At 40.9% G+C, this 24,715-nt stretch overlaps 1 protein-coding gene across 9 annotated transcripts in view; it reads right to left on the reverse strand.

The window, feature by feature from the left end:
- The window catches only part of LRRK1 (leucine rich repeat kinase 1), a 281,256-nt gene that overhangs the window by 134,079 nt on the left and 122,462 nt on the right, over positions 1–24,715 (reverse strand). For all 9 annotated transcript variants that reach the window (XM_078771695.1, XM_078771694.1, XM_078771701.1 and 6 more), the window contains 6 exons: positions 21,082–21,208; positions 18,886–19,004; positions 10,952–11,187; positions 2,072–2,239; positions 1,741–1,913; positions 683–803 (listed from right to left, as the gene is read on the reverse strand). In XM_078771695.1, the coding sequence (XP_078627821.1) occupies positions 683–803; positions 1,741–1,913; positions 2,072–2,239; positions 10,952–11,187; positions 18,886–19,004; positions 21,082–21,208 (944 nt within the window). The remainder of the gene's footprint in view (positions 1–682; positions 804–1,740; positions 1,914–2,071; positions 2,240–10,951; positions 11,188–18,885; positions 19,005–21,081; positions 21,209–24,715) is intronic.

Genomic DNA, 24,715 nt, shown 5'->3' on the forward strand with positions numbered 1-24,715 from the left:
GTCGAGGGTTGACAGAAACTTTAAGTTTACATTTTGTATCCCACTGATAGGCCACATCTGAATCCAGACCTCAAACAAAATCGAATCGGGTTTGTGTCCCCAAACCAACTCATCCACTCATCCACTCATCCACTCATCCACCTAGTTTCATCTGAATCCGTCCACAACTTTTCGAGATATCCCGCTATATGTCGTTTTTAGTCCGATCACTCAATGGTGAAGAATCACATTTAAAAAATCTCAGATCCAGATCCGGATCTGGATCTTCAGCCAGATCGAAACATTTCGTCCTTGCCACATTCCCAACCTCTCCACCAAATTTTGTCCGAATCTGTCCACATTTTTTGAGATATCCTGATATATGTCGTTTATAGTCAGATCACTCAATGGTGAAGAATCCCGTAAAAAATATCTCAGATCCAGATCCGGATCTCCAGCCAGATCGAAACATTTCGTTCTTGTCACATTCCCAACCTCTCCACCAAATTTTGTCCGAATCTGTCCACATTTTTTGAGATATCCTGTTCACAGACAGACAAACAACTGACAGACAGGCAGACAGATGGGTGAAAACCTAACCTCCATTCACCTTTGGAGGTGGAGGTAAAGAGATGGGATTTATACAGGTGGCGTTGACCAGTTGATGGTCAGTGGCTTTTTTGATGTCAATAGTTAAGCTCACCAGTCGACCAACAAGGCGCTCAGTTGGAATTGGGTTTCCCACATCCTTCATGGTGCTGGCCACATGGTATATGAGCTTCCGCAAATCATATACACCAGCACCTGTTCGAGATGACACTTCACTGAAATAGAAGGGTACGGAGACAAGAAGAGGAAAAAGGAAGAGAATAATTATATAATTAAAGCTGCATTGTCTTTTACTGGAATTAAATAATAGAATGTGTTTTTATTTATTCGTATGCAAACTGTGGAAGCTGGCTGCATCATTTTCTGGGGGCGTTGATGCAATGCCCTCTTACCAGCTACCTGGTACTCATTTTACCAACCTCTGAAGGATGACAGGTTGAGTCGACCCACCAGGTATTAATTCAACGGCACGACAGAGGCTTGAACTCAAGACCCTAGGATCTTAAGCCAGCCACCATAACTGTTAAGCCAACACCAGGTACAGATTGTGTGCCCAATCAATACAGAGATTAAAATAATAAGCATTTTGGCAAACCACACGAAGACATTCAAAGATTGGTTACAGGAATCTACGATATAAAATACAATATCAGTTTGTGTGTTTGTACAGATGTCTGTCCCCTTCATAAGGGAAGGTTTTAAAGTTCTTTTCACACGAATGTGTGTTCACTATGGTCTATTTTTTTTAGGATGAAACAAACTCGAATTTTTTTTCCATAAAAGAGTAATTATGTGTCTTCTATTGGAATTGTAGACGGTGGCTTGTAAACCGAGCCTCAAGGGCGGTGTACAGAAGCGTTTTTTTAAACAACAATAAATGCAGGGAGGTGACATTTGCTGCACATGATGTGCAACGAGCACAGAGTAAAACGAGTGTTCATTTACATCTGTAGGATTTCTGATAATTAAAGAAGATATAAGCACACCTGACACTAGGCCCAGGCTTCAGACTTTGGAACGCTCACACAAGGCTGCACCGTCGAATAAACTGTTCCAACCAGTCATATTTGACGGGCTTTTTACTAGTAATCCCAATAACATGGCAATGACCACCTTGGAAGATAAGATGTGTAGTTCTACGACACAACTTACACAAGGTTCTGGTGATGAATATCAGGATAACCAGGCGTGCGGCCTCCGCCAGGCACATGGCACATGCTGAGAATATTGGCACGCAGGGTGGCAATGCGCTCCTGGTGGAATCGTTGAGGGAGAGCATCCAGGTGAGTACCAACGATTATCACAGCAGCATTGGGAGCACGAGCCTGTGAAAAATAAAGACATTGCTTAACATCAGTCATGGCAAATGCTCAATCACCGTTATCACCATTACTATTTCCTGTGGAGAAAGAAAACCATGAAACAGACAGACTTCCTAGTTGCAATGTTCAGTCCTTCTCAAACGAATCTTTTGTCCATTTACCTGAATGCTGAGGAGCCAGTTCTGCAGAGATTCCACCCCCTCTTCACCTAACACCAGGTTCCAGATGACGAGAAAGAGCGCCTTGTTTGTAAAGAAACATTGATGTACGGGCATGGCGCAGGCAGGGCCTCCGAGCTCCCAGACTGACATCCGCACCAGGTCTGGTAGCTGTGTCGATTGGGTAGAAAGAAATATTGTTAATTCTAACAAAACCTGTTGCACAAAAAGGCGCCATCCTACCAGGGCCCTGCAGGCCAAATACAGAGCCTGAGCTCTGCTAGTCAGTCCTGCATCTTATTTTGCCACTTACAAATCAATACGCACAACTTTACAAAACCTCTTCATCGCAACATTTGTCTCATTTTGCATGAGGAGGAACAACTTAATTTGCTCTCAGTCATTTGATCTGTCGTCCATTCAATGACAATTTATTAACAAACACATCAGTGTGGCATGAAAATGAAAGGTGACTTACATATCTGCGATGGAGTGGTGACATGTACAGGATTGGTGTTTGGTAAGAAATATGTTAACAACCTGTCATAAATGCACCAGTGTTATCAAAAGTACAACCCTCCTCCACTCGCATCACCACCTCCACCACCACTCATATACAGCTAAACAATGTACAGTCACGTGAAAAAGTAAGTACAACCCATGTAAAGTTTTGACTTTTTCAACATATTTCAACATTCAGCTATTTGATCTTCATTTCAACAATATTGATAGATAAAGGTGATATAATATAACAAATATCATGAAACATTTACATTTTGTAGTCCATTGTATATTTTAAATAAACATAAATGCAAATTTCGCATGTGGAAAAAGTAAGTACACCACTACATTTATCACTACTTCAAATACCTAAAATTAGAATCAGGTGTACCAGCTCAGGTGTAAATGATTAGAACATCGTTAGAGAGGATCGTGGAGGAACCTGTCTTATTTAAACCTTAGACATTTAGTTTGGTTTGCTCTTTGTTGTTGAAGTGTGCGGCGTCACCATGCCTAGATCAAAAGAGCTCTCTGAGGCCTTCAGAAAGAAGGTTATAGGTGCCTTCGAGTCTGGGAAGGGATTTAAAAAGATCTCCAAACAATTTCAAATCAATCATTCGACTGTCCGGAAGATCATCTACAAGTGGAGAAGATTACAAACAACTGCCAACTTGTTCAGGCCAGGCCCCCCCAGCAAGTTCAGCCTGAGAGCAGACCGCAAGATGCTGAAAGAAGTCTCGAATGACCCCAGAATGTCATCACGCGACCTACAGGTAGCTCTTGCCACTGTTGATGTCAAAGTGCACGAGTCTACCATTAGAAAGAGGCTGCACAAATTTGATCTACATGGGAGGTGTGCCAGGAGGAAACCTTTGCTGTCCAGAAAGAACATCAGGGCAAGACTAAAGTTTGCCAATGAACACCTAGGCAAAGACCAGCACTTCTGGAACAATGTGCTCTGGACAGATGAGTCAAAGGTAGAGCTATTTGGCCACAGTACCAGGAGACATGTTTGGCGAAAACTAAAGACAGCATTTGACCACAAGAACCTGATACCAACTGTAAAGCATGGTGGTGGAAATATTATGGTTTGGGCAGCTTTGCTGCATCAGGGCCTGGGCAGCTCACCATCATAGAATCCACTATGAATTCTTCATTGTACCAGAGGGTGCTTGAGGATAATGTGGGGCCATATGTTGGAAAGTTGAAGCTCATCCGAAGGTGGACCTTGCAACATGACAATGACCCTAAACATACCAGTAAATCCACCAAGGAATGGCTGAAAAGAAAGTAATGGAGGGTTCTGGAATGGCCAAGTCAAAGCCCGGATCTAAATCCCATCGAGATGTTGTCGGGGGATTTGAAACGAGCTGTGCATGCAAGAAACCCCTCAAACATCGCACAGCTGAAAGAATTCTGCATGGAGGAGTGGGCAAAAATTTCTCCCAGTCAATGTCAGAGACTGGTAGACAGTTATAAGAAACGCTTACTTGAGGTTGTTTCTGCCAAAGGGGTCAATACCACCTATGAGAGCCAAGGGTGTACTTACTTTTTCCACATGCGAAATTTGCATTTGTGTTTATTTAAATTATACAATGGACTACAAAATGTAAATGTTTCATGATATTTGTTATATTATATCACCTTTATTTATCAATATTGTTGAAATGAAGATCAAATAGCTGTATGTTGAAATATGTTGAAAAAGTCAAAACTTTACATGGGGTGTACTTACTTTTCACGTTGACTGTATATGTTGTTACCATTGTAGTGACATAGTTAAAAAAAAAAAAAGCAAGTTACCGACCTATCAGCGATGAGAAAGCAACAGGCCTTGCGTTTCGGCTTCATAGTGGGAGATGAAATAGCATTGAAGGTTTTATATTCCACAGAATCGAGGAGAAACAGATGCAGTGCTGGGGCACCAGCCCATAGTGGAGAGCAGTGCTCCATGAGGCTATGGACAAAGGCCATGTACACTGTGAGTGCTGATTTTTCAAGGAATGGCTTTGAAAGCAGGAAAAGATGCCCAGTGTGCAGCCTGTTTTGGAAACCAGTTTTGCTATATGGTGAGCACAGAGATCATGATTGTTGGTAGGTACTATAAGTTCAAGAGACTGAACTTATTCCAGTGGTTGACATTCAAAATAAACAGGTGGGTTAGTTTGGTGATCCTTCCAGAGTGACAGGGTGAGACGGTGAGATTTTCCAGGATTGAAGGACATGTTCCATTCATCATACTATAATCAAATCAATTCCAGATCAGCAGAGAGTGACAAAGCTGCTGTCTGCCCCTCAATGGGATGGGTACTGTACAACACAATGTGGAGTTAGCTTCAAAAGGAAGAGAAGGTTTTTTAGAGCATCAGAGAAGTCCTTTATGTGGATGAGATTTCCTTACATTGACCTATTGTAGTTACCTGAGAAAAATCGTCCAACTTTGGAAGTCATCAGAAAGGAGAGTTGGTCGGCCGAATCTGACGTTGATTAATATTGTCTGCAGCGACACTGGGCCGCATACGGATGAACTGAAATCCGCCGCAGCTGACAGAGTTGTTTGGTAAAATCTGACAAAGTAACTTTGCTCTTTCTCGCTCTGTTTTCTTTTTGGTGTTTTGTTTGTGATTGTCTGATCAACATTATGTATAAACAAGTAGTAGTGGAGAAAAATCAGATCCCTGGTTACCAGTAATTCCCATTAGTCGACAAAATTCAAGACAAATTAATAAAATGTATAGTGTAATCTATTCTCCTGTAGATTTGGTTATCAGCAAGCTTGTAGTACATTATATCAATACTAGCGGGGTCACCCGTGGGATCCCACGGGCATGGATGTGTATGGCGAATTTTAAATATATGTCGACTGTTATTTTAGGCGGTGTATTTTCGTTTATCATCATGGCGCGATTTAAAAAAATATATCTCTGCATTTTCCTCTCCAATACCTCCTCACACTTTACACACACACCGGCCCATGTTTTCATATACACACACACACACATATACACCCACACACATATACACATACACACACACGTACATCGACACACATGCACACACACACACACACGTACAGACACATATACACATATGCACATATGCAAATATGTATACACATATGTATCCACATATACACATATATACACATATATACATCTCCATACATCTCCACACACACACACACACACACACACACACACACACACACACACACACACACACACACACACACACACACACACACACACACACACACGTACAGACACATATACACACAAACACACACACACAGACATGTATATACACATACAACAACAACATGCATTTTAAGGCCATTTTCCCTGCTAGAGCGGGGGTTAGCCTACATACACATACACACACATATATACACACACACACATATTCACGCGCACACACACACACACACACGTACACACGTACACACACGTACACATGTCCCACATGTATATATCCCACATCCCACATGTATATACATGTTTAAAGTGTACGTGCCCTTCCCCCCTCCCCCGCCCGGCAACGCTGGGTACTTCTGCTGGTAACGAATAAAATAAAAACGAAGAAATAGGTGGAATTGGCTGAAATTCGCTCGGTGAATTCACGCGGTGTATTCGGTTCGGCTCGGTCCACTCGGTTTAAAGAAAAAGCGATAATGTCGACATGTTGCTGTCTGTGTCATGTTGGGCGGTGTATGATACTCGTTGGCTGTTGGGCGGTGTATGATACTTGTTGGCTGTTGGGCGGTGTTGTGCGGTGATATGGTGTATTTTAAAAAATATATCTCTGCATTTTCCCGCGTTGGTGACACCGAGTCGTTCTTCATCGATCGTCTCATTCATTTTGGAAATGGAAGTTTCCACGCAACGCATGAATTGTCACGATCCTCAAGAGGAATTTGTCTCGTAATCATCAAATGATAAATGGCAAGTAAATTATATTGTGGAAAATTAAAGATTTCAAATAAACCTATTTAAAGTGTATGCGCACATAACTAATAAAAAAAACGAAGAAATATCTCTCGGTAATTTCCTGAAACATATTTTACTTCCGGCTAATATGTTGAATGAAATAAAAACGAAGAAATATATGTCGGCATCATTGTTGACGTTTTTGTGACGACTATCATCAAACGAAATAGTAATATATCATAACGGAAAAGCAAAAGCGAATTTTTAATATATATCGACACATTGCCGGCGGTGTCATGTTGGGCGGTGTATGATACACCATGACGCGATTTTAAAAAATATATCTCTGCATTTTCCCGCGTGTGTGGATTGTTCTCAATTATTGCTGACACCGAGTCTAAAAGTAAAACCATCGATAAAAATGAAATCATATGGTGAGTTAGATTGGAGATAAAGGCGTGAGAGAGACTCAATGGCCTTGAAGTTACAGGCCTTTGAGAATTCATTTCGTTTCTATAAACGGCAACTTTCATCGGATTTTCTTCCCGTTTTTTTTCAACCGAGTCTAAAACTATGTTAGCGACTGTGAAAAATGAAATGATTTATCGAATTTGATTTGAAATAAAACTGGGGGAGAGCAAGACACCACGGGCCTACAAAACAGGACTCAAAGCTATGCGAGTTAATAAAATGGTGGATATTTGTTTATAGCCACTCCCAGAATGGGTGGAGCTATGGGTGGAGCTACTCTGCAAACCGAGTAAGCCACACCCCGGACAGACACCCAACAGATAGACAGACAGACAGACAGACAGAATCATCTACGGCTATTATAATATAGACAGTATATCAAAAGCATAACATATATGTATTGTCACTGCAGCAAAATGATGACGAGTGAGCACCTAGCTCCTCCATGAGTCTCGACATTGTATACAATAAGAAACCACTCCAACAATAGACACACAGACTTGGCATGAAGGAATTTGAGTGATCTTACAGTTTCAGCCACTGAAATCAACACTTTTGATTTTGGTATAGTGGACTCCACACAACAACAATGAATAATCCCAAGTGGGACAGAAGCTCGACGGAGGACGGTCATAGTCGGGCTACATTAGGTGATAAATAGAGTCTAAGGGGTAGTAAAGGGTCTTAAAGTTCCAAAGAGTCTAAATAGGGTCTTAAGGAGCATCCCCTGTCTGTCCCTTCTCTGCCCCCCCCCCCCCACCCTCTTTACCCCAACTCTCTCTACTCCCCTCCCCCTTTATTTCCCGTTTCTCAAAGCAAGAAGGCATCAATGACATGAAGAGGTTAAATTAAATAATGATTAAGATCAAATTAAATACAACAACAACATGCATTTTAAAGGCAATTTTCCCCGCTAGAGCTGGGGTTAGCCTTGCGGTCCCCATGACAATCTTCTCCATTTTGCCCTATCTTCTCCATCTCTCCTTGTTAACCCCCTTGCCCACATTTCTTCTTCCACCATCTTTAGCCAAGTCTTTCTCGGTCTTCCCCGTCCTCTACTTCCTTCTACATTCATTTCCATCACTCTTCTCAACCAGTCACTTTCATCCTTCCTCAACACATGACCAAACCATCTCAACCTGTTCCTCTTCACAACTTCAATCACAGGCTCTATTCCCATCATCTTTCGCAATTCATCATTTGTCTTCAAATAAGATCAAATAAGATCAAATTAAATGAAGAGGTTAAATTAAATAATGATGAAGATCAAATTAAATGAAGAGTTTAAATTAAATAATGATTCAGATCAAATTAAATGAAGACGTTAAATTAAATAATGATTAAGATCAAATTAAATAAAGAGGTTAAATTAAATAACGATTAATATCAAATTAAATAAAGAGGTTAAATTAAATAACGATTAATATCAAATTAAATTAAGAGTTTAAATTAAATAATGATGAAGATCAAATTAAATTAAGAGTTTGAATTAAAGAACGAGGAGGCATTGATGATGGAATCTGGTGATATGTGATGGGCATACAAACAGGTTACCGTTTGAATTAATTAGGTAATTGTCTCACCACCTGGATGGAAATTAAAAAGGGTTCCATTAGTTTTTGCACATCGACGTCATGAACCATCATGCCGAGTTTCAAATCGATCCATTGAGCCGCCACAGAGTAGAGGAAAAATCAAAAAAATGTTAATGAACACATTGAAGGAAGGAGGAAGGATTGAATGAATGACTGACTGACTGAAGGACATCATTATGGCTTTAACAACTCTTCTCGACTTCATTGTAGATGAGCTAAAAATAGTATATCAAACAAAATCATAGGAGAAAAGGGAAAATAGGAATTTTAAAAAGGATTTTTTTTGCAATTATCTCAAAATTCAGTTCAGAGACTGTTGGTTTAACAAGTTTAGAGCATCTGAATAACTGTTTAAGGCCAACGGTACAAATCAGTTCCATGTTGAACGCTGTGGTCAAATCAGCTGTGGTCTGAAGAATACCGGGTGATCCCACATCCCGAGACCCCATCTTGGGGTATATACACGTTAATAATATGAAAAAAAACGATCGCTTTGGAAGGGAGGGGATCAGGTAGGCCACGTGCCAGGTGTGCCCCCCTGGATCCGCCCCTTGAATGCGTGTCTTTTACGCCACTTTATTTAACACGTTACATGAGTTATTCATGCCTAATTGTTTATGTCCTTTATGACGTCACAAAAACAGTAAGTTTCCTTTTTGGAATGATTTTCAATTTAGCTGACCTCCAGACAGACTAAAAAATTACCTTACTCTCTGTACACATGATGCACTCTCTGGACGAGATACCATACAATTTTCCATATTCAGAGCCAAATTATTTCTCAACTGTGGTTCGTGTTCCAATTCATGTTTCGATTCACGTTGTACAGTATTCATAACATAAAATGATATTGAAATCAAGTAGTTCCTCGATAATAGAGCGACATCTGTGAGAAATACAGACAGATAGACTTACCCGATTGCTTAACCCCACTTTTCGCTAAGCGTGCGGAGTAATACATCTTATACGAGATTCAAACTTCCCTTTCCTCGCTCTCTCTTTGTAAAGACATATCATATAGCCCCATTAATTTAAATATTCTCAACAACACCTGAAGCACCAAATCCTATAGCAAGCAATTGTTAAATCACTCATGGACAACAGTGGTAGGGCACCTGTAGCGGGTTTGCATTGCGTAAGAGCTCTACATGTTGTGGTTCTCGCTACTTGCTCGACTATGAATCATCTGAGGTCACAATATGAGCAGAACCAGTGCGGATGTTGTTGCAGACTTGAGCACTTGGTATTTTATATTTTCCGTAAGTAAATATAACAAAGTTGTGCGTCATAGTACAGGAGCATACAAGATGGCGCATGACGTGCACCTCCGAAGAGCTGTGAACAATGTTTGGCAGTTCTTACTTCAATCATGTTGACGTCTCGTTCTGTTCTCCTTTGCACAGATGTGTAGTTGTCAATTTTAATTTTCTTTTGTAAGTTGACGCAAGGTAGTCCAATGGGATTGCCCTAAATTCCGAAATAGTCCTAAATCTATATAACAAAACGTGGTGTGCTTTTGACCATATTATTCTATACACCTGTTCCCTAAACCATACACCTGGTGTTTTTTTATTTGGTGACACTTGATTGGGAGCTTGGGCTGCATGTTTGGTTCCTTGTACTCCGTGTCTTGTTCCTCGCGATGCTCTCCATGAATCTAATGTGAAACTGCTCACTATTTCCGCATTTAATGTTAAAAATGAACAGTACAGTACTTTTAGTTGGTAACATTTGCACTCAAAATGTAACATTTTAATGGTTTTTTTCTTGAAATGTTTCTGATACCGTATGGCCATATAGATACATATAGGCAGAGAGATAGGGAGATAGATAGAGATAGAGAGATAGGGAGATAGATAGAGATAGAGAGATAGGGAGATAGATAGAGATAGAGAGATAGGGAGATAGATAGAGAGATAGAGATAGAGAGATATATATAGAGATATATATATATATATATATATATATATATATATATATAGAGATATATATATATATATATATATATATATATATATATATATGTATGTATGTATGTATGTATATATATATATATATATATATATATATATATATATAGAGAGAGAGAGAGAGAGAGAGAGAGAGAGAGAGAGAGAGAGAGAGAGAGAGAGAGAGAGAGAGAGAGAGAGAGAGAAATATGCAGAGAGATAGGGAGAGAAATAGGGAGAGAAAAGAGAGAAAAGAGAGAGAAAAGAGAGAGAAAAGAGAGAGAAAAGAGAGAGAAAAGAGAGAGAAAAGAGAGAGAAGAGAGAGAGGGAGGGAGAGAGAGAGAGAGAGAGAGAGAGAGAGAGAGAGAAAGAAAGAAAGAAAGAAAGAAAGAAAGAAAGAGAGGTGTTTCTGTAACATCTTGCAAGTGCTGTTGTCTTCACCTTTTCACCACAGACGCCACTTGGCCGTTGCAAGTCCCACGAAGAAAGCGCAATGTGGCCAGCCGGAGTGCTGCTGACAGAGGCCTCGGGTAGTGAGCCTCCTACAACAGGGCGTCCCTGCAGAGCGCCCATCAGAGATGTCTTTCCATGGCGATGAGGGCCCACCACCAAGAGTTTGAGGGAAAAGCAACGTTCAGCCTGACCCTGCTTGGCACGGAGGTATGCCAATACAGCTGCTGTACTCATGGAGTCATGGGGGGAAAAGGAAGCCAACACAAAATACATTAAAAATTACAAAATTGAGCATATTAATGTCAAAAACATTTTGGACACTTTTGTAAAACAGGTAAAAGTGGTACGATTGTTTTTGGTGCCCTGGGTGAATTACTTGAAAAGTGAATTACTTGAAAGTCAAAATAATGCAAAAACAAGAGCAACAAGAAAGAATAATCAGAGATTGCAGACCCTCGCCAGGACTTGTTTTCAGTGGTTTTTAAGGCTGTTGTGTTAAAACAAATGTGGCGGCCGAAGCACGTGGCATATGACGTCATAATTATAATTTTAAAATTCTGCAGGTGGAGTTGCACCTATGGTGAAAATTTCCTGTCAATCGGACCAACAGTTGCAAGGAAAATCATATTTATTCTGTGACAAACAGACAAACAAACAAACAAGAAGACGTCATGCGCAGCACGATACTTGCAAAATCCCCCCCCCCCCCCCCCCCAGAAAAGTTTTCCATTGATACAGCAAATTGTCCATTTCATGAAGATAAAAATTTACAATCTTGATCAAAGCTCGGGTCAACAGGATGAAAAGTGACGTTTTTCAGATAAATAATGATGATTTTGGAAGGTTGACCTTGAGTTGACCTTTGACCTTTTGACCTCAAAAATAGTTAGTTTCCCTATTTAGAGACTCAATGTGCCAATGCTGTTCAATTTTCAAGTCAATCGGATGAAAATTAAGGATATTAAAAATTTGGCCTATGTTGACCTCAAAAATAGATGGTGATTGAATTCAGTGACCATATATATAAATCCTCTTTGAAGTTCAAGTCAATCAAATGAAAATTGGTGATTTTAGAAATTTGGCCTATGTTGACCTTTCGGCCTGTGTTGACCTCAAGTATACTTGGTGGTTGAATTCAGTGACAAGATATGCAAGTCCTCTTCAAATTTCAAGTCAATTGGATGAAAATTGAGGATTTTAGAAATTTGGCCTATGTTGACCTTTTGGCGTATGTTGACCTCAAGTATACTTGGTGGTTGAATTCAGTGACCAGATATGCAAGTCCTCTTCTAATTTCAAGTCAATCAGATGAAAATTGAGGATTTTAGAAATGTGGCCCATGTTGACCTTTTGGCCTATGTTGACCTCAAATATACTTGGTGGTTGAATTCAGTGACCAGATATGCAAGTCCTCTTCAAATTTCAAGTCAATTGGATGAAAATTGAGGATTTTAGAAATTTGGCCTATGTTGACCTTTTGGCCTATGTTGACCTCAAAAATACTTGGTGGTTGAATTCAGTGACCAGATATGCAAGTGGTCTTCAAATTTCAAGTTAATCGGATGAAAATTGAGGATTTTAGAAATTTAGCAAAGTTGGTGGCCTTTGGCCTATGTTGACCTTTTGACCTATTGACCCCAAAAACAATAGGCTTCTTGGTTTTGACCAACTCTACCATTTGGTGAAGTTTCGTGAAGATCGGTTGAAAATTGTGACCTGTAGGCCGGTGACAAACAATCAGACAAACAGACAAACAGACAGACAAACAAACAGACAAACAGACAGACAAACAAACAGACAGACAGAACCACAAACACAACCGACCAATATACTTGAAAAATCTTCGATTTTGGAAGTAACAAAGGACTCAAATGCGAGGGTTGCTAGACCTCTGGCGAGGGTAACTAGAACAATGCGACTGTGTTGTGTTACGGATTCGTCACTTCCGTTGTTGTGGTTTTCATCCACTGTAAACATTTTTGGTTGCATGTACTATTATTGTTGTCGTTTAAGGGAAATAGAGGATACTATTTTCAAAAGGTAAAAAAGTTAATGTTTTAAATGAAACCAGAACCGGACAACGACGAAGAGGAAGAGGAGAAGAAGGCGGAGCGAGTGAGTCGGACAAGAAGCCTAGCTGCTTCGAGGTCTGGAGCGAACGTTGGTGAACGACAGTCACGAGTGAACTTTGGGTTTCCCGGGAAAGGGATTCCTGCGACAGAGTTGTTATCGCTGTGACAGATAAACCTGCGTGACAGGTTTTGCGGTTGATTCTGAAGAGAATCATTGGAGCGCCGTTACGTCTCGAGTACGGGCCGTCGGCCATTTTACCTCGCGCATTTGCGCTTCACTCAAGGTTTTTCACCTCGCTTCGATCATTTTCGCCGCATTCAGACGTTGATCTGGTGTGTGTGTCTAACGTGGCTTTTGAGTGGAAATCTGCGGTTCGCCGATTGGGAGCCGTGGAACGTCCATACCCGAGGGTGTGATTTCCCAGTCGCCTTGAGGGTGCCTTTGCGCAGCTTTGGCAGCGGGACTGTGACTGTCATCCGAACGGGATTCTGGTCTCGATTCGACATCGTACGGACGATCACTGGAGTGGATCGACTTTGGCTTGAAGCCAGAGCAACTTTGGCTTGAAGCCGGGAGAGAGACATTGGGGATGTTCTTTTCGCTCACTTGGAGCACAGTGACATTATATATTACGAAACTGATGGTACCATCATAGGAAGGATATATTTGTTGTACAATTGATGACTATTGTTTTTGTACTGTTATTCTTGTGTGATCTTAATACAATACTTGTTTGTTGGTAACAATTGGTGTGGTTTCACCATTGATCTAAGACATACAGAATAACACATCTTTCTGCTGTGACTCCTCTCGGGGCTCGGAGGTACACCGTGACCGGGGTTTGGGGAGGAGTACGTAACAGTTGCCAATATGCCTCCGCATAGTCCCACAATGGGTAGATGCCATCGTTCACGGTCCTAAAAATAAACAAGTTTGATTTAAATCCCTTCAGCTGTTTTCAAGTATCACATTTTCGACACCCATGACAGGTTTCACATCAATCGGTGAAGCGGTTGCAGAGAAGGGTTTTTTTTCAATATCGGCTTTGAAGCTAATATGGCTGCCATACCACGTGACATTTGACCTTTAAAATGTACTCTGCATATGTAAGGGTCGGAGATCAAACTTGTGAACCACGTGACATCTGACCTTAAAAATGTACACTCTTCATATGTATGGGTAGGAGATCAAATTTGTGAAGTTTCGTGGAGGTATGTTTCTTGAAATCAAAATCTGAAACGTCCTGAAATCAAAATCTGAAACGTCTTCAAATCAAAATCTGAAACGTCCTGAAATCAAAATCTGAGACGTCCTGAAATCAAAATCTGAGACGTCCTGAAATCAAAATCTGAAACGTCCTGAAATCAAAATCTGAAACGTCCTGAAATCAAAATCTGAAACGTCCTGAAATCAAAATCTGAAACGTCCTGAAATCAAAATCTGAGACGTCCTGAAATCAAAATCTGAAACGTCCTGAAATCAAAATCTGAAGCGTCCTGAAATCAAAATCTGAAACGTCCTGAAATCAAAATCTGAAACGTCCTGAAATCAAAATCTGAAACGTCCTGAAATCAAAATCTGAAACGTCCTGAAATCAAAATCTGAAACGTCCTAAAATCAAAATCTGAAACGTCCTGAAATCAAAATCTGAGACGTCCTGAAATCAAAATCTGAAGCGTCCTGAAATCAAAATCTGAAACGTCCTGAAATCAAAATCTGAAACGTCCTGAAATCAAAATCTGAAACGTCCTGAAATCAAAATCTGAGACGTCCTGAAATCAAAATCTGAAACGTCCTGAAATCAAAATCTGAAACGTACTGAAATCAAAATCTGAAACGTCCTGAAATCAAAATCTGAGACGTCCTGAAATCAAAATCTGAAACGTCCTGAAATCAAAATCTGAGACGTCCTGAAATCAAAATCTGAGATGTCCTGAAATCAGAATCTGAAACGTCCTGAAATAAAAATCTGAAACGTACTGAAATCAAAATCTGAAACGTCCTGAAATCAAAATCTGAGACGTCCTGAAATCAAAATCTGAGACGTCCTGAAATCAAAATCTGAGACGTCCTGAAATCAAAATCTGAGACGTCCTGAAATCAAAATCTGAAACGTCCTGAAATCAAAATCTGAGACGTCCTGAAATCAAAATCTGAGACGTCCTGAAATCAAAATCTGAAGCGTCCTGAAATCAAAATCTGAAACGTCCTGAAATCAAAATCTGAGACGTCCTGAAATCAAAATCTGAGATGTCCTGAAATCAAAATCTGAAACGTCCTGAAATAAAAATCTGAAACGTACTGAAATCAAAATCTGAAACGTCCTGAAATCAAAATCTGAGACGTCCTGAAATCAAAATCTGAGACGTCCTGAAATCAAAATCTGAGACGTCCTGAAATCAAAATCTGAGAGGTCCTGAAATCAAAATCTGAAATGTCCTGAAATCAAAATCTGAAGCGTCCTGAAATCAAAATCTGAAACGTCCTAAAATCAAAATCTGAAACGTCCTGAAATCAAAATCTGAAGCGTCCTGAAATCAAAATCTGAAATGTCCTGAAATCAAAATCTGAAACGTCCTGAAATCAAAATCTGAAACGTCCTGAAATCAAAATCTGAAATGTCCTGAAATCAAAATCTGAAACGTCCTGAAATCAAAATCTGAAACGTCCTGAAATCAAAATCTGAGACGTCCTGAAATCAAAATCTGAGACGTCCTGAAATCAAAATCTGAGACGTCCTGAAATCAAAATCTGAAACGTCCTGAAATCAAAATCTGAAACGTCCTGAAATCAAAATCTGAGACGTCCTGAAATCAAAATCTGAAGCGTCCTGAAATCAAAATCTGAAACGTCCTGAAATCAAAATCTGAAACGTCCTGAAATCAAAATCTGAAACGTCCTGAAATCAAAATCTGAAACGTCCTGAAATCAAAATCTGAAACGTCCTGAAATCAAAATCTGAAACGTCCTGAAATCAAAATCTGAGACGTCCTGAAATCAAAATCTGAAACGTCCTGAAATCAAAATCTGAAACGTCCTGAAATCAAAATCTGAGACGTCCTGAAATCAAAATCTGAAACGTCCTGAAATCAAAATCTGAGACGTCCTGAAATCAAAATCTGAGACGTCCTGAAATCAAAATCTGAAACGTCCTGAAATAAAAATCTGAAATGTACTGAAATCAAAATCTGAAAAGTCCTGAAATCAAAATCTGAGACGTCCTGAAATCAAAATCTGAAATGTCCTGAAATCAAAATCTGAGACGTCCTGAAATCAAAATGTGAGACGTCCTGAAATCAAAATCTGAGACGTTCTGAAATCAAAATCTGAGACGTCCTGAAATCAAAATCTGAGACGTCCTGAAATCAAAATCTGAGACGTCCTGAAATCAAAATCTGAGACGTCCTGAAATCAAAATCTGAGACGTCCTGAAATCAAAATCTGAAACATCCTGAAATCAAAATCTGAAACGTCCTGAAATCAAAATCTGAAACGTCCTGAAATCAAAATCCGAGACGTCCTGAAATCAAAATCCGAAACGTCCTGAAATCAAAATCTGAAACGTCCTGAAATCAAAATCTGAGATGTCCTGAAATAAAAATCTGAAACGTCCTGAAGTCAAAATCTGAAACTTCCTGAAATCAAAATCTGAAACGTCCTGAAATCAAAATCTGAAACGTCCTGAAATCAAAATCTGAAACGTCCTGAAATCAAAATCTGAAACGTCCTGAAATCAAAATCTAAAACGTCCTGAAATCAAAATCTGAAACGTCCTGAAATCAAAATCTAAAACGTCCTGAAATCAAAATCTGAAACGTCCTGAAATCAAAATCTGAGACGTCCTGAAATAAAAATCTGAAACGTCCTGAAATCAAAATCTGAAACTTCCTGAAATCAAAATCTGAGACGTCCTGAAATAAAAATCTGAAACGTCCTGAAATCAAAATCTGAAACTTCCTGAAATCAAAATCTGAAACGTCCTGAAATCAAAATCTAAAACGTCCTGAAATCAAAATCTGAAACGTCCTGAAATCAAAATCTGAAACGTCCTGAAATCAAAATCTGAGACGTCCTGAAATCAAAATCTGAAACGTCCTGAAATCAAAATCTAAAACGTCCTGAAATCAAAATCTGAAACGTCCTGAAATCAAAATCTGAGACGTCCTCAAATAAAAATCTGAAACGTCCTGAAATCAAAATCTGAAACTTCCTGAAATCAAAATCTGAAACGTCCTGAAATCAAAATCTGAAACATCCTGAAATCAAAATCTGAAACGTCCTGAAATCAAAATCTGAAACGTCCTGAAATCAAAATCTAAAACGTCCTGAAATCAAAATCTGAAACGTCCTGAAATCAAAATCTGAAGCAATTTTATTTTGCTTTTGTGGTGAAAGAATGCTTCGATAGTCTTCTAATATGGCTACTTTACTCTGTGGAGAAGACAGTTATTATCTGTGAATGCTGAATTGGGTAAAGCAGAATATTAATAAAGGTCCAACATAATCATAAAATAATTCAAACATCATTGAGGATCAGGAATGGCAAAAGAAAGAGGGAGTGGGCGAGGGCCCCAGCATCTCCATCAGCCATAGTACAGAATGCAATTTCTTCAAATACAACTGTTCTGAATTTATACTCCTTTTAATTCATAGTGATTTCTAATGCTTGAAATGCAACTTGCAACACCTGCCCCCTCCACGCAACTTGGAACACCTGCCCCCCAACCCCCCCACCGCCCCTGCAACTTAGAACACCTGCCCCCCAACGCCCCTGCAACTTGGAACACCTCCCCCCCCGGCCCTGCAACTTGCAACACCTGCCCCCTCCATGCAACTCAACTTGGAACACCTGCCCCCCCACCACCCCTGCAACTTGGAACACCTGCCCCCAAACGCCCCTGCAACTTGGAACACCTGCCCCCCTCCCCCGAGCCACGCAACTTGGAGCACCTGCCCTCCCACCACCCCTGCAACTTGGAACACCTGCCCCCAAACGCCCCTGCAACTTGGAACACCTGCCCCCCCCCCCCCCACCACCCCTGCAACTTTGAACATCTGCCCTCAAACGCCCCTGCAACTTGGAACACCTCCCCCCCACCGCGCCCCTGCAACTTGGAACACCTGCCCCCCTCCCCCGAGCCACGCAACTTGGAGCACCTGCCCTCCCACCCCGCAACTTAGAACACCTGCCCCCCGCCTCACCCACAATAGCCCTAGAAAAAAATGTGGTTGTGCCCCTGCGAAGGATAACAAGCATATATAACCATAGAATTACAAGTGCAATTGTAAATGTCTTATCTGAGTTTAAACCACTAGGGCATGCCCGTACTATATATATATCTAAAATTATATCCCCCCCCCTCTATTTACATGAAATGGTTTGGTCCATTCGCAAAGCCAAAGCGAACGGCTTGCGAGTACGGTGACAATCCCCCCCACTCTATTTACATGAAATGGTTTGGTCCATTCGCAAAGCCAAAGCGAACGGCTTGCGAGTACGGTGACAATCCCCCCCCCCCCCCCCCCTCTATTTACATGAAATGGTTTGGTCCAAAGCGAACGGCTTGCGGAGTTTGGGAAAGAAATCGCCATAGCTCGGTAACTACTTCTCCGATTAATATGAAACCTTGAAAAGGCACATCCTCGGGTCCCCAGCAATATACCTGGCAAGTTTCAAGTATATCGGACCCGTGGTTGTCGAGAAACAGCGGTCACAGACAAACACACAGACACACACACATACACACACGCATACACACACACATACACACACACATACACACACACACACACAGAGATTACTGGAATTATAGATAGATTGTACAATTGAAGAGTGTAACAATAAGTACCACATGAGGCCTTGAGAAGATCCTGGGGGACATTTTGCACCTCCAGATTGCTAAGATCAAGTAACCAAAGGTGCTTCAAAGCACCCAGTCCTAAAGGCAGTTCATGAAGATTTGGATTCCTGTTGGAGTAACAAACAGATTATCAAGGTAACAAAGGCAAAGGAAATGAAAAATGCAGGTAGAGTAAGGAATTATCTTTTACAAATAATAGTCACAAGTTGTAAAAACTCTCATCAATGTTTTTACTCTGCCACCTGAGGGAGCACTTTACCCATGATGCTCGGATCCCAGGTATAAATAATCCTCTATGTTGTGTTAATTTGTCTACTTCATTCTGATGTCCTTGTAAATGTAAAAGTACACCAATGGCTCCTTCTTAGACTCCGTAGATTTTTAGATACAAGCTCCTCCATAAACCTTAACCCGAACTGCACTGAAGCCAGGGGTAGGGGGGGGGGGGGGGGGCTGAATTGTTCACAACTTTTTTCGTAATCTCTGGGGATTTCAAATTCTCCTCTCATGACTTTTTTCGCTCGGGTCTTGCATTCATTTTGATACCACACACAGTGCCTTCAGAAAGTATTCACACACCTCCACTTTTTCACATTTTGTTGTTACAGCCTGAAGTTAAAAATGGATTAAATCAAGATTGTTTTTGTCACTTATCTACACATAATAGCCCATAATGTCAAAGTGGAATTTTTAAAAAGTAATTTTTAGCAAGAATTCAAAATGAAATACAGAAATATCTAATTTACATAAGTATTCGACCCCCTCCTCACCCCCACACTCCCCCAAGTCAATACTTCGTAGAAGCACCTTTGGCAGCGATTACAGTTTTGAATCCTCTTGGGTTTGTCTGTACTAGGACGTGCCCGTACGTGGGTGCCCGTTCCTTGCCAAAAAAAAAAAAAAAAATGTCTTCGCCCATGTATGCATGGGCGTGCCCGTAAGTGCGTGATGTGACCGTACAATGAATGTATCGTCCCGACGCCGCAGCTCGGATGGCGCTGCAGTTAATCGGGCCTGTATCGGCAGAGTTATTATAAACGTGTACTACAATCGATCGTACCTTACAACAATCAACACAGATTGCAACGTCAAATAAATGAATACGCTCTCAAATGTGCCGTCCGAGGCAGCGTCTGCTCGCCACGTTCAGCGTCACTATGACTATCCGTAAGTCCGGAAGTGACGTCCTCATTTGACTGTCCGGAAGGTCGCATATCGCAGTTACGATGAATCGCAAATTAGTTTTAATTAGTTTTAAAACATAGTTTAACGCCAACATAGTTTGCCAACGTGAAATAAATGAATACGCTCTCAAATGTGCCGTCCGAGGCAGAGTCTGTTCGCCACGTTCGGCACACGTGATAGCTCGCTGCTCTCTGATTGGTTGAATCGTACCCCTCTATTTACATGAAATGGTTTGGTCCAAAGCGAACGGCTTGCGAGTACGGTGACAATCCCCCCCCTCTATTTACATGAAATGGTTTGGTCCAAAGCGAACGGCTTGCGGAGTTTGGTAAAGAAATCGCCATAGCTCGGTAACTACTTGTCCGATTAATATGAAACCTTGAAAAGGCACATCCTCGGGTCCCCAGCAATATACCTGGCAAGTTTCAAGTATATCGGACCCGTGGTTGTCGAGAAACAGCGGTCACAGACAAACACACAAACACACAAACACACAAACACACAAACACACAGACACACAGACACACAGAGATTACTGGAATTATAGATAGATGAGCTTTGCATATCTGGATTTGGGGAGTTTCTCCCATTCTTCCTTGCAGATTTGCTCAAGCTCTGCCAAGTTGGATGGGGAGCATCAGTGAACAGGTATCTTCAAGTCTTTCCATAGATTCTCAATGGGATTCAGGTCTGGGATTTGGCTGGGCACTCAAGGACTTTCACGTTCTTGTTCTGAAGCCATTCCAGTGCTGCTTTGGCTGTTTGCTTGGGGTCATTTTCCTATTGGAACATAAATCTTCACCACAGTTTAAGGTCTTTTGCACTCTTAAGCATGTTCTCCTCAAGGATTTGCCTGTATTTCGCTGGACACTGCTAGGACACATGGACACTGCTAGGACAAAAAACTAGGAAAAAAAACACTGGTATGAAACCTTTTGCAGGTGCAACGTTGAAGTGAATCATGAGCCAGGTTGAAATTGCAAAAATATGAGCACGCACCTGCTCAAAAAGAGTTCACGTAGTTTGAGGAGGTTACACAGGGATGCCGGCAGGAACTCAAGTGCGTTCTCCGTCAGGTTCAGCACTTCCAAAGACTTCTCTAAAAACCCAGGAAACTCCATGGGTCCTGTCGTAGGGTTCATTGGCAGAAGAAGCGAGTTTATTATCATCATTTTAGCCAATAAATGATGCAATAAATCAGTAAACAAAACCCAATAGCAGCAAACAAATGCAAATGTAAAGATTTCTGCAATTGGCTCACTGCAACAACTTGTTAAACAAAAAAGATTAATCTGCCAAAAGGTTGGATTCTAATAAAACCTGTGTTAAAACTGCATGGTGTGAAATTAACAATATCTCAGGTAAGACCTACAAGGTTGATTTATACTAATGAAGTTTTGGATGTAGAGCAGGTTCTCTTGTATAATGGATTGAAATTTCTGTGTCGATATTAAATTCTTATTATGGCGTAGCCCATACGGCCATCTAGAACAGCCATTTGTCTGTCCGTATGTCCCCACAAGCGTCCACCAATCAGAGCTGAGGATCTGGTCACATGACAGGGAGACGCATTTAGCAACCATTACAGTTTCATATTTTACTAAAAGGAAATTTAATAACCTTCTGTGGAACGTTTTGGGGTCCCAGCGGGTGTCGTAAGGTAGGGAGGAGGTTTCAGAAGTTCCTCAATACGATTATGATTTTGAAATGCAATCGACATGGAACTTGCTCCCAAATCAGGAAGTGAACAGATGACGATGGTTCGCTGGTTTGATAATATCTCAATACAATTGTGATTTAACATTATATTTTGATATATTAATACTTTAGTATTAGTTTGTGATTGGAATGATGAATGATGCTGTTTGGAATGAAAATGTAGAGATATTGAGTTTGAAGCAGAATGAGGAAATGACGTAAGGGTTTCCATCCGTGACATTCACGGATTCCCCATTGTAGTTTCGCCATTGACTGGATTTAGCAACATTCAGACTGAGTACGGTTTTTGTCCAAGTCATTCACGAACCTGCTGTCAAACCCTGACGTTCGACTGAAGGTGGCACAGGAATGTGGAATTTATTGGTTCATCATTTGCCATTCGCTGTTTTTTACCCAAGTCATTCACGAACCAGCTGTCCATGTCTAAAGTCAAATAAATGTAATACTTACATTATTTGCTTAATGGTATTGCCAAGTCATACTATCCTCTACAACTAAAGTATCAAACAAGCCCGGCTTCACCGTTGTTAGACTATTGCTCTCATTTTACTAACATTGGTTCTTCCTTCGCTTTACACTGACGTACGAACCACTTACTAACAGTTTTTCACCTACTAACACAAAAGTGTTAGTATTCCACCTACTAACACACTTTTCAGTAACTATCTGCATAACCCAAACAGTTCTTCATTTTTCCCATAAAGCCAACTAATTCTTATGAAACTCGCCTTGCACACTCATTCTGAAGAAAAATACCATCGTGAACTGAAAACGCTACTATTATGGCCCACTGCTATTATGGCCCATTGCTATTATGGCCCACTGCTATTATGGCCCACTGCTATTATGGCTGGGTTTCTAGAAAAGTTCATATAAAGGGGCACCCTACATCTGGCAAATAAAATACATTTGCTTATTCATGCACGTGTAAGAATCAAATTGGTGCCCCTTTATATGAATTTTTCTAGAGCATTGCTTGGTTCCTTGGTTCCTTGGTTCCTTGGTTCCTACATGGGTAGTCCAGCATGCACACGAGATTTTTTGGAATGCCGCTTATTTTGTATTGTTTGACATTTTCTACAAGATATGAAATGTCCCTCCTTTTCTATACTTTGCCACATGACACATACCTTTATATAAAGGGGCCTTTTCAATGCCCCTGACATTTCAAAATGCATTTGTTCATCGGATGAGACTTTATTTAAGACGATATAAAAGACTTGAAAAAGTAAGGGGAAAAAATTATTCAACCCAGACAGGATTTGAACCCACAATCCCCAGCTTGGGAGTCTGATGCTTTATCCATTAGGCCATTGAGCCAGCATGTTGGATTGTAAAGAGGTATAAAGTGTGTATAAATGTATATTTAAATTTTAAAGCAAAAACGATGCCACTAAGGTGGAATTTGTTTTGAAAGCCAGACCTATTCGCCGATGTATATTCCAAGTTTAAGCTAGTTTCAATGTATAGTCCTTGAGATATGAGCACCAACTCATTTTGGGCGGACGGACGGACGGACGGATGGACGGACAGGCACCAACATGATTTCGAGGGTTTTCTTAATAAAACTCAAGAATGCTGAAACAGACGTTGCTGAAATTTGGAACATATTACCTCGATGTACAAAGCATTTACTTCTGAAATTTGCAGCCGATTTCGTCCAGTAGAAGCTGAGAAACGTATTTTCAGTCCCCATGTTAAAGCTACATACAGAGAAACGATCCCAAATACTATAAAGGGAGAGGAGCTTTGTGCCTCCCTTTGATAAGGCTGCCTCATCTCGTGGAATGTGCACGTGGACTGTGCACCTTACATTCAAATGTAAGGTGTGCACAGAGGGAGCTGCAGATGGAGGAAATGTTGAGTTGGATCTTGGAGACGGCGTGAAGCTGGAAGGTGTGAAAACATTTTGCTACCTCGGAGACATGCTGAATGGAGAAGGTGGATCAGACTCGGCAACGGTTGCTCGAGTGAGATGTGCATGGAAGAAGTTTCGGGAACTGAGTGGCGTGCTGATGAGGAGGAGAGTGTCGCTGAAGCTGAAGGGAAAGGTGTATGCTGCATGTGTGAGAAGTGTTATGATTTATGGGCGCGAGACATGGGTAATGAACGTAGAGCAGCAACGAAGGCTGGAAAGGGTGGAAATGCGAATGGTTCGATGGATGTGCGGAGTATCGTTGAGAGAGAGGAAGACAAATGATGAATTGCGAAAGATGATGGGAATATTGCCTGTGATTGATGCTGTGAAGAGGAACAGGTTGAGATGGTTTAGTCATGTGTTGAGGAAGGATGAAAGTGACTGGTTGAGAAGAGTGATGGAAATTAATGTAGAAGGAAGTAGAGGACGGGGAAGACCGAGAAAGACTTGGCTAAAGATGGTGGAAGAAGATATGCGGGCAAGGGGGTTAACAAGGAGAGATGCAGAAAATAGGGCAAAATGGAGAAGATTGTCATGGGGACCGCAAGGCTAACCCCCGCTCTAGCAGGGAAAATGGCCTTAAAATGCATGTTGTTGTTGTATGTTAAAGCTACATACAGAGAAACGATCCCATATACTATAAAGGGAGGGGAGCTTTGTGCCTCCCTTTGATAAGGCTGCCTCATCTCGTGGACTCCAGCCCAGACAGGAAAATTTGGGCACGCACTTGGCTGGTGTGCTTTTGAGCCTGCATGCACTGCCTGGTAAATTATCCCCTTATGAGTGGAGGGCCTCACTTCCCATGTCCAACGTATAACGACATACTAACCCATATAAGGGGAAGGGACTAAGATCACGTTCTGCTATGAAATAACTATCCTAAGGGACCTGAATGGTGGTTGTCATTATTTCTTTGCAGTTTCCCAAAACCGCAACAATATGCTGGTAAAACAATTTTTTAAGAGTCATCATTGATATTATAAACTCACCTCGTCT

Source organism: Myxine glutinosa, chromosome 2, assembly GCF_964187855.1.
Source record: "Myxine glutinosa chromosome 2, kmMyxGlut1.1, whole genome shotgun sequence".
Taxonomy (NCBI): Eukaryota; Metazoa; Chordata; class Myxini; order Myxiniformes; family Myxinidae; genus Myxine; species Myxine glutinosa.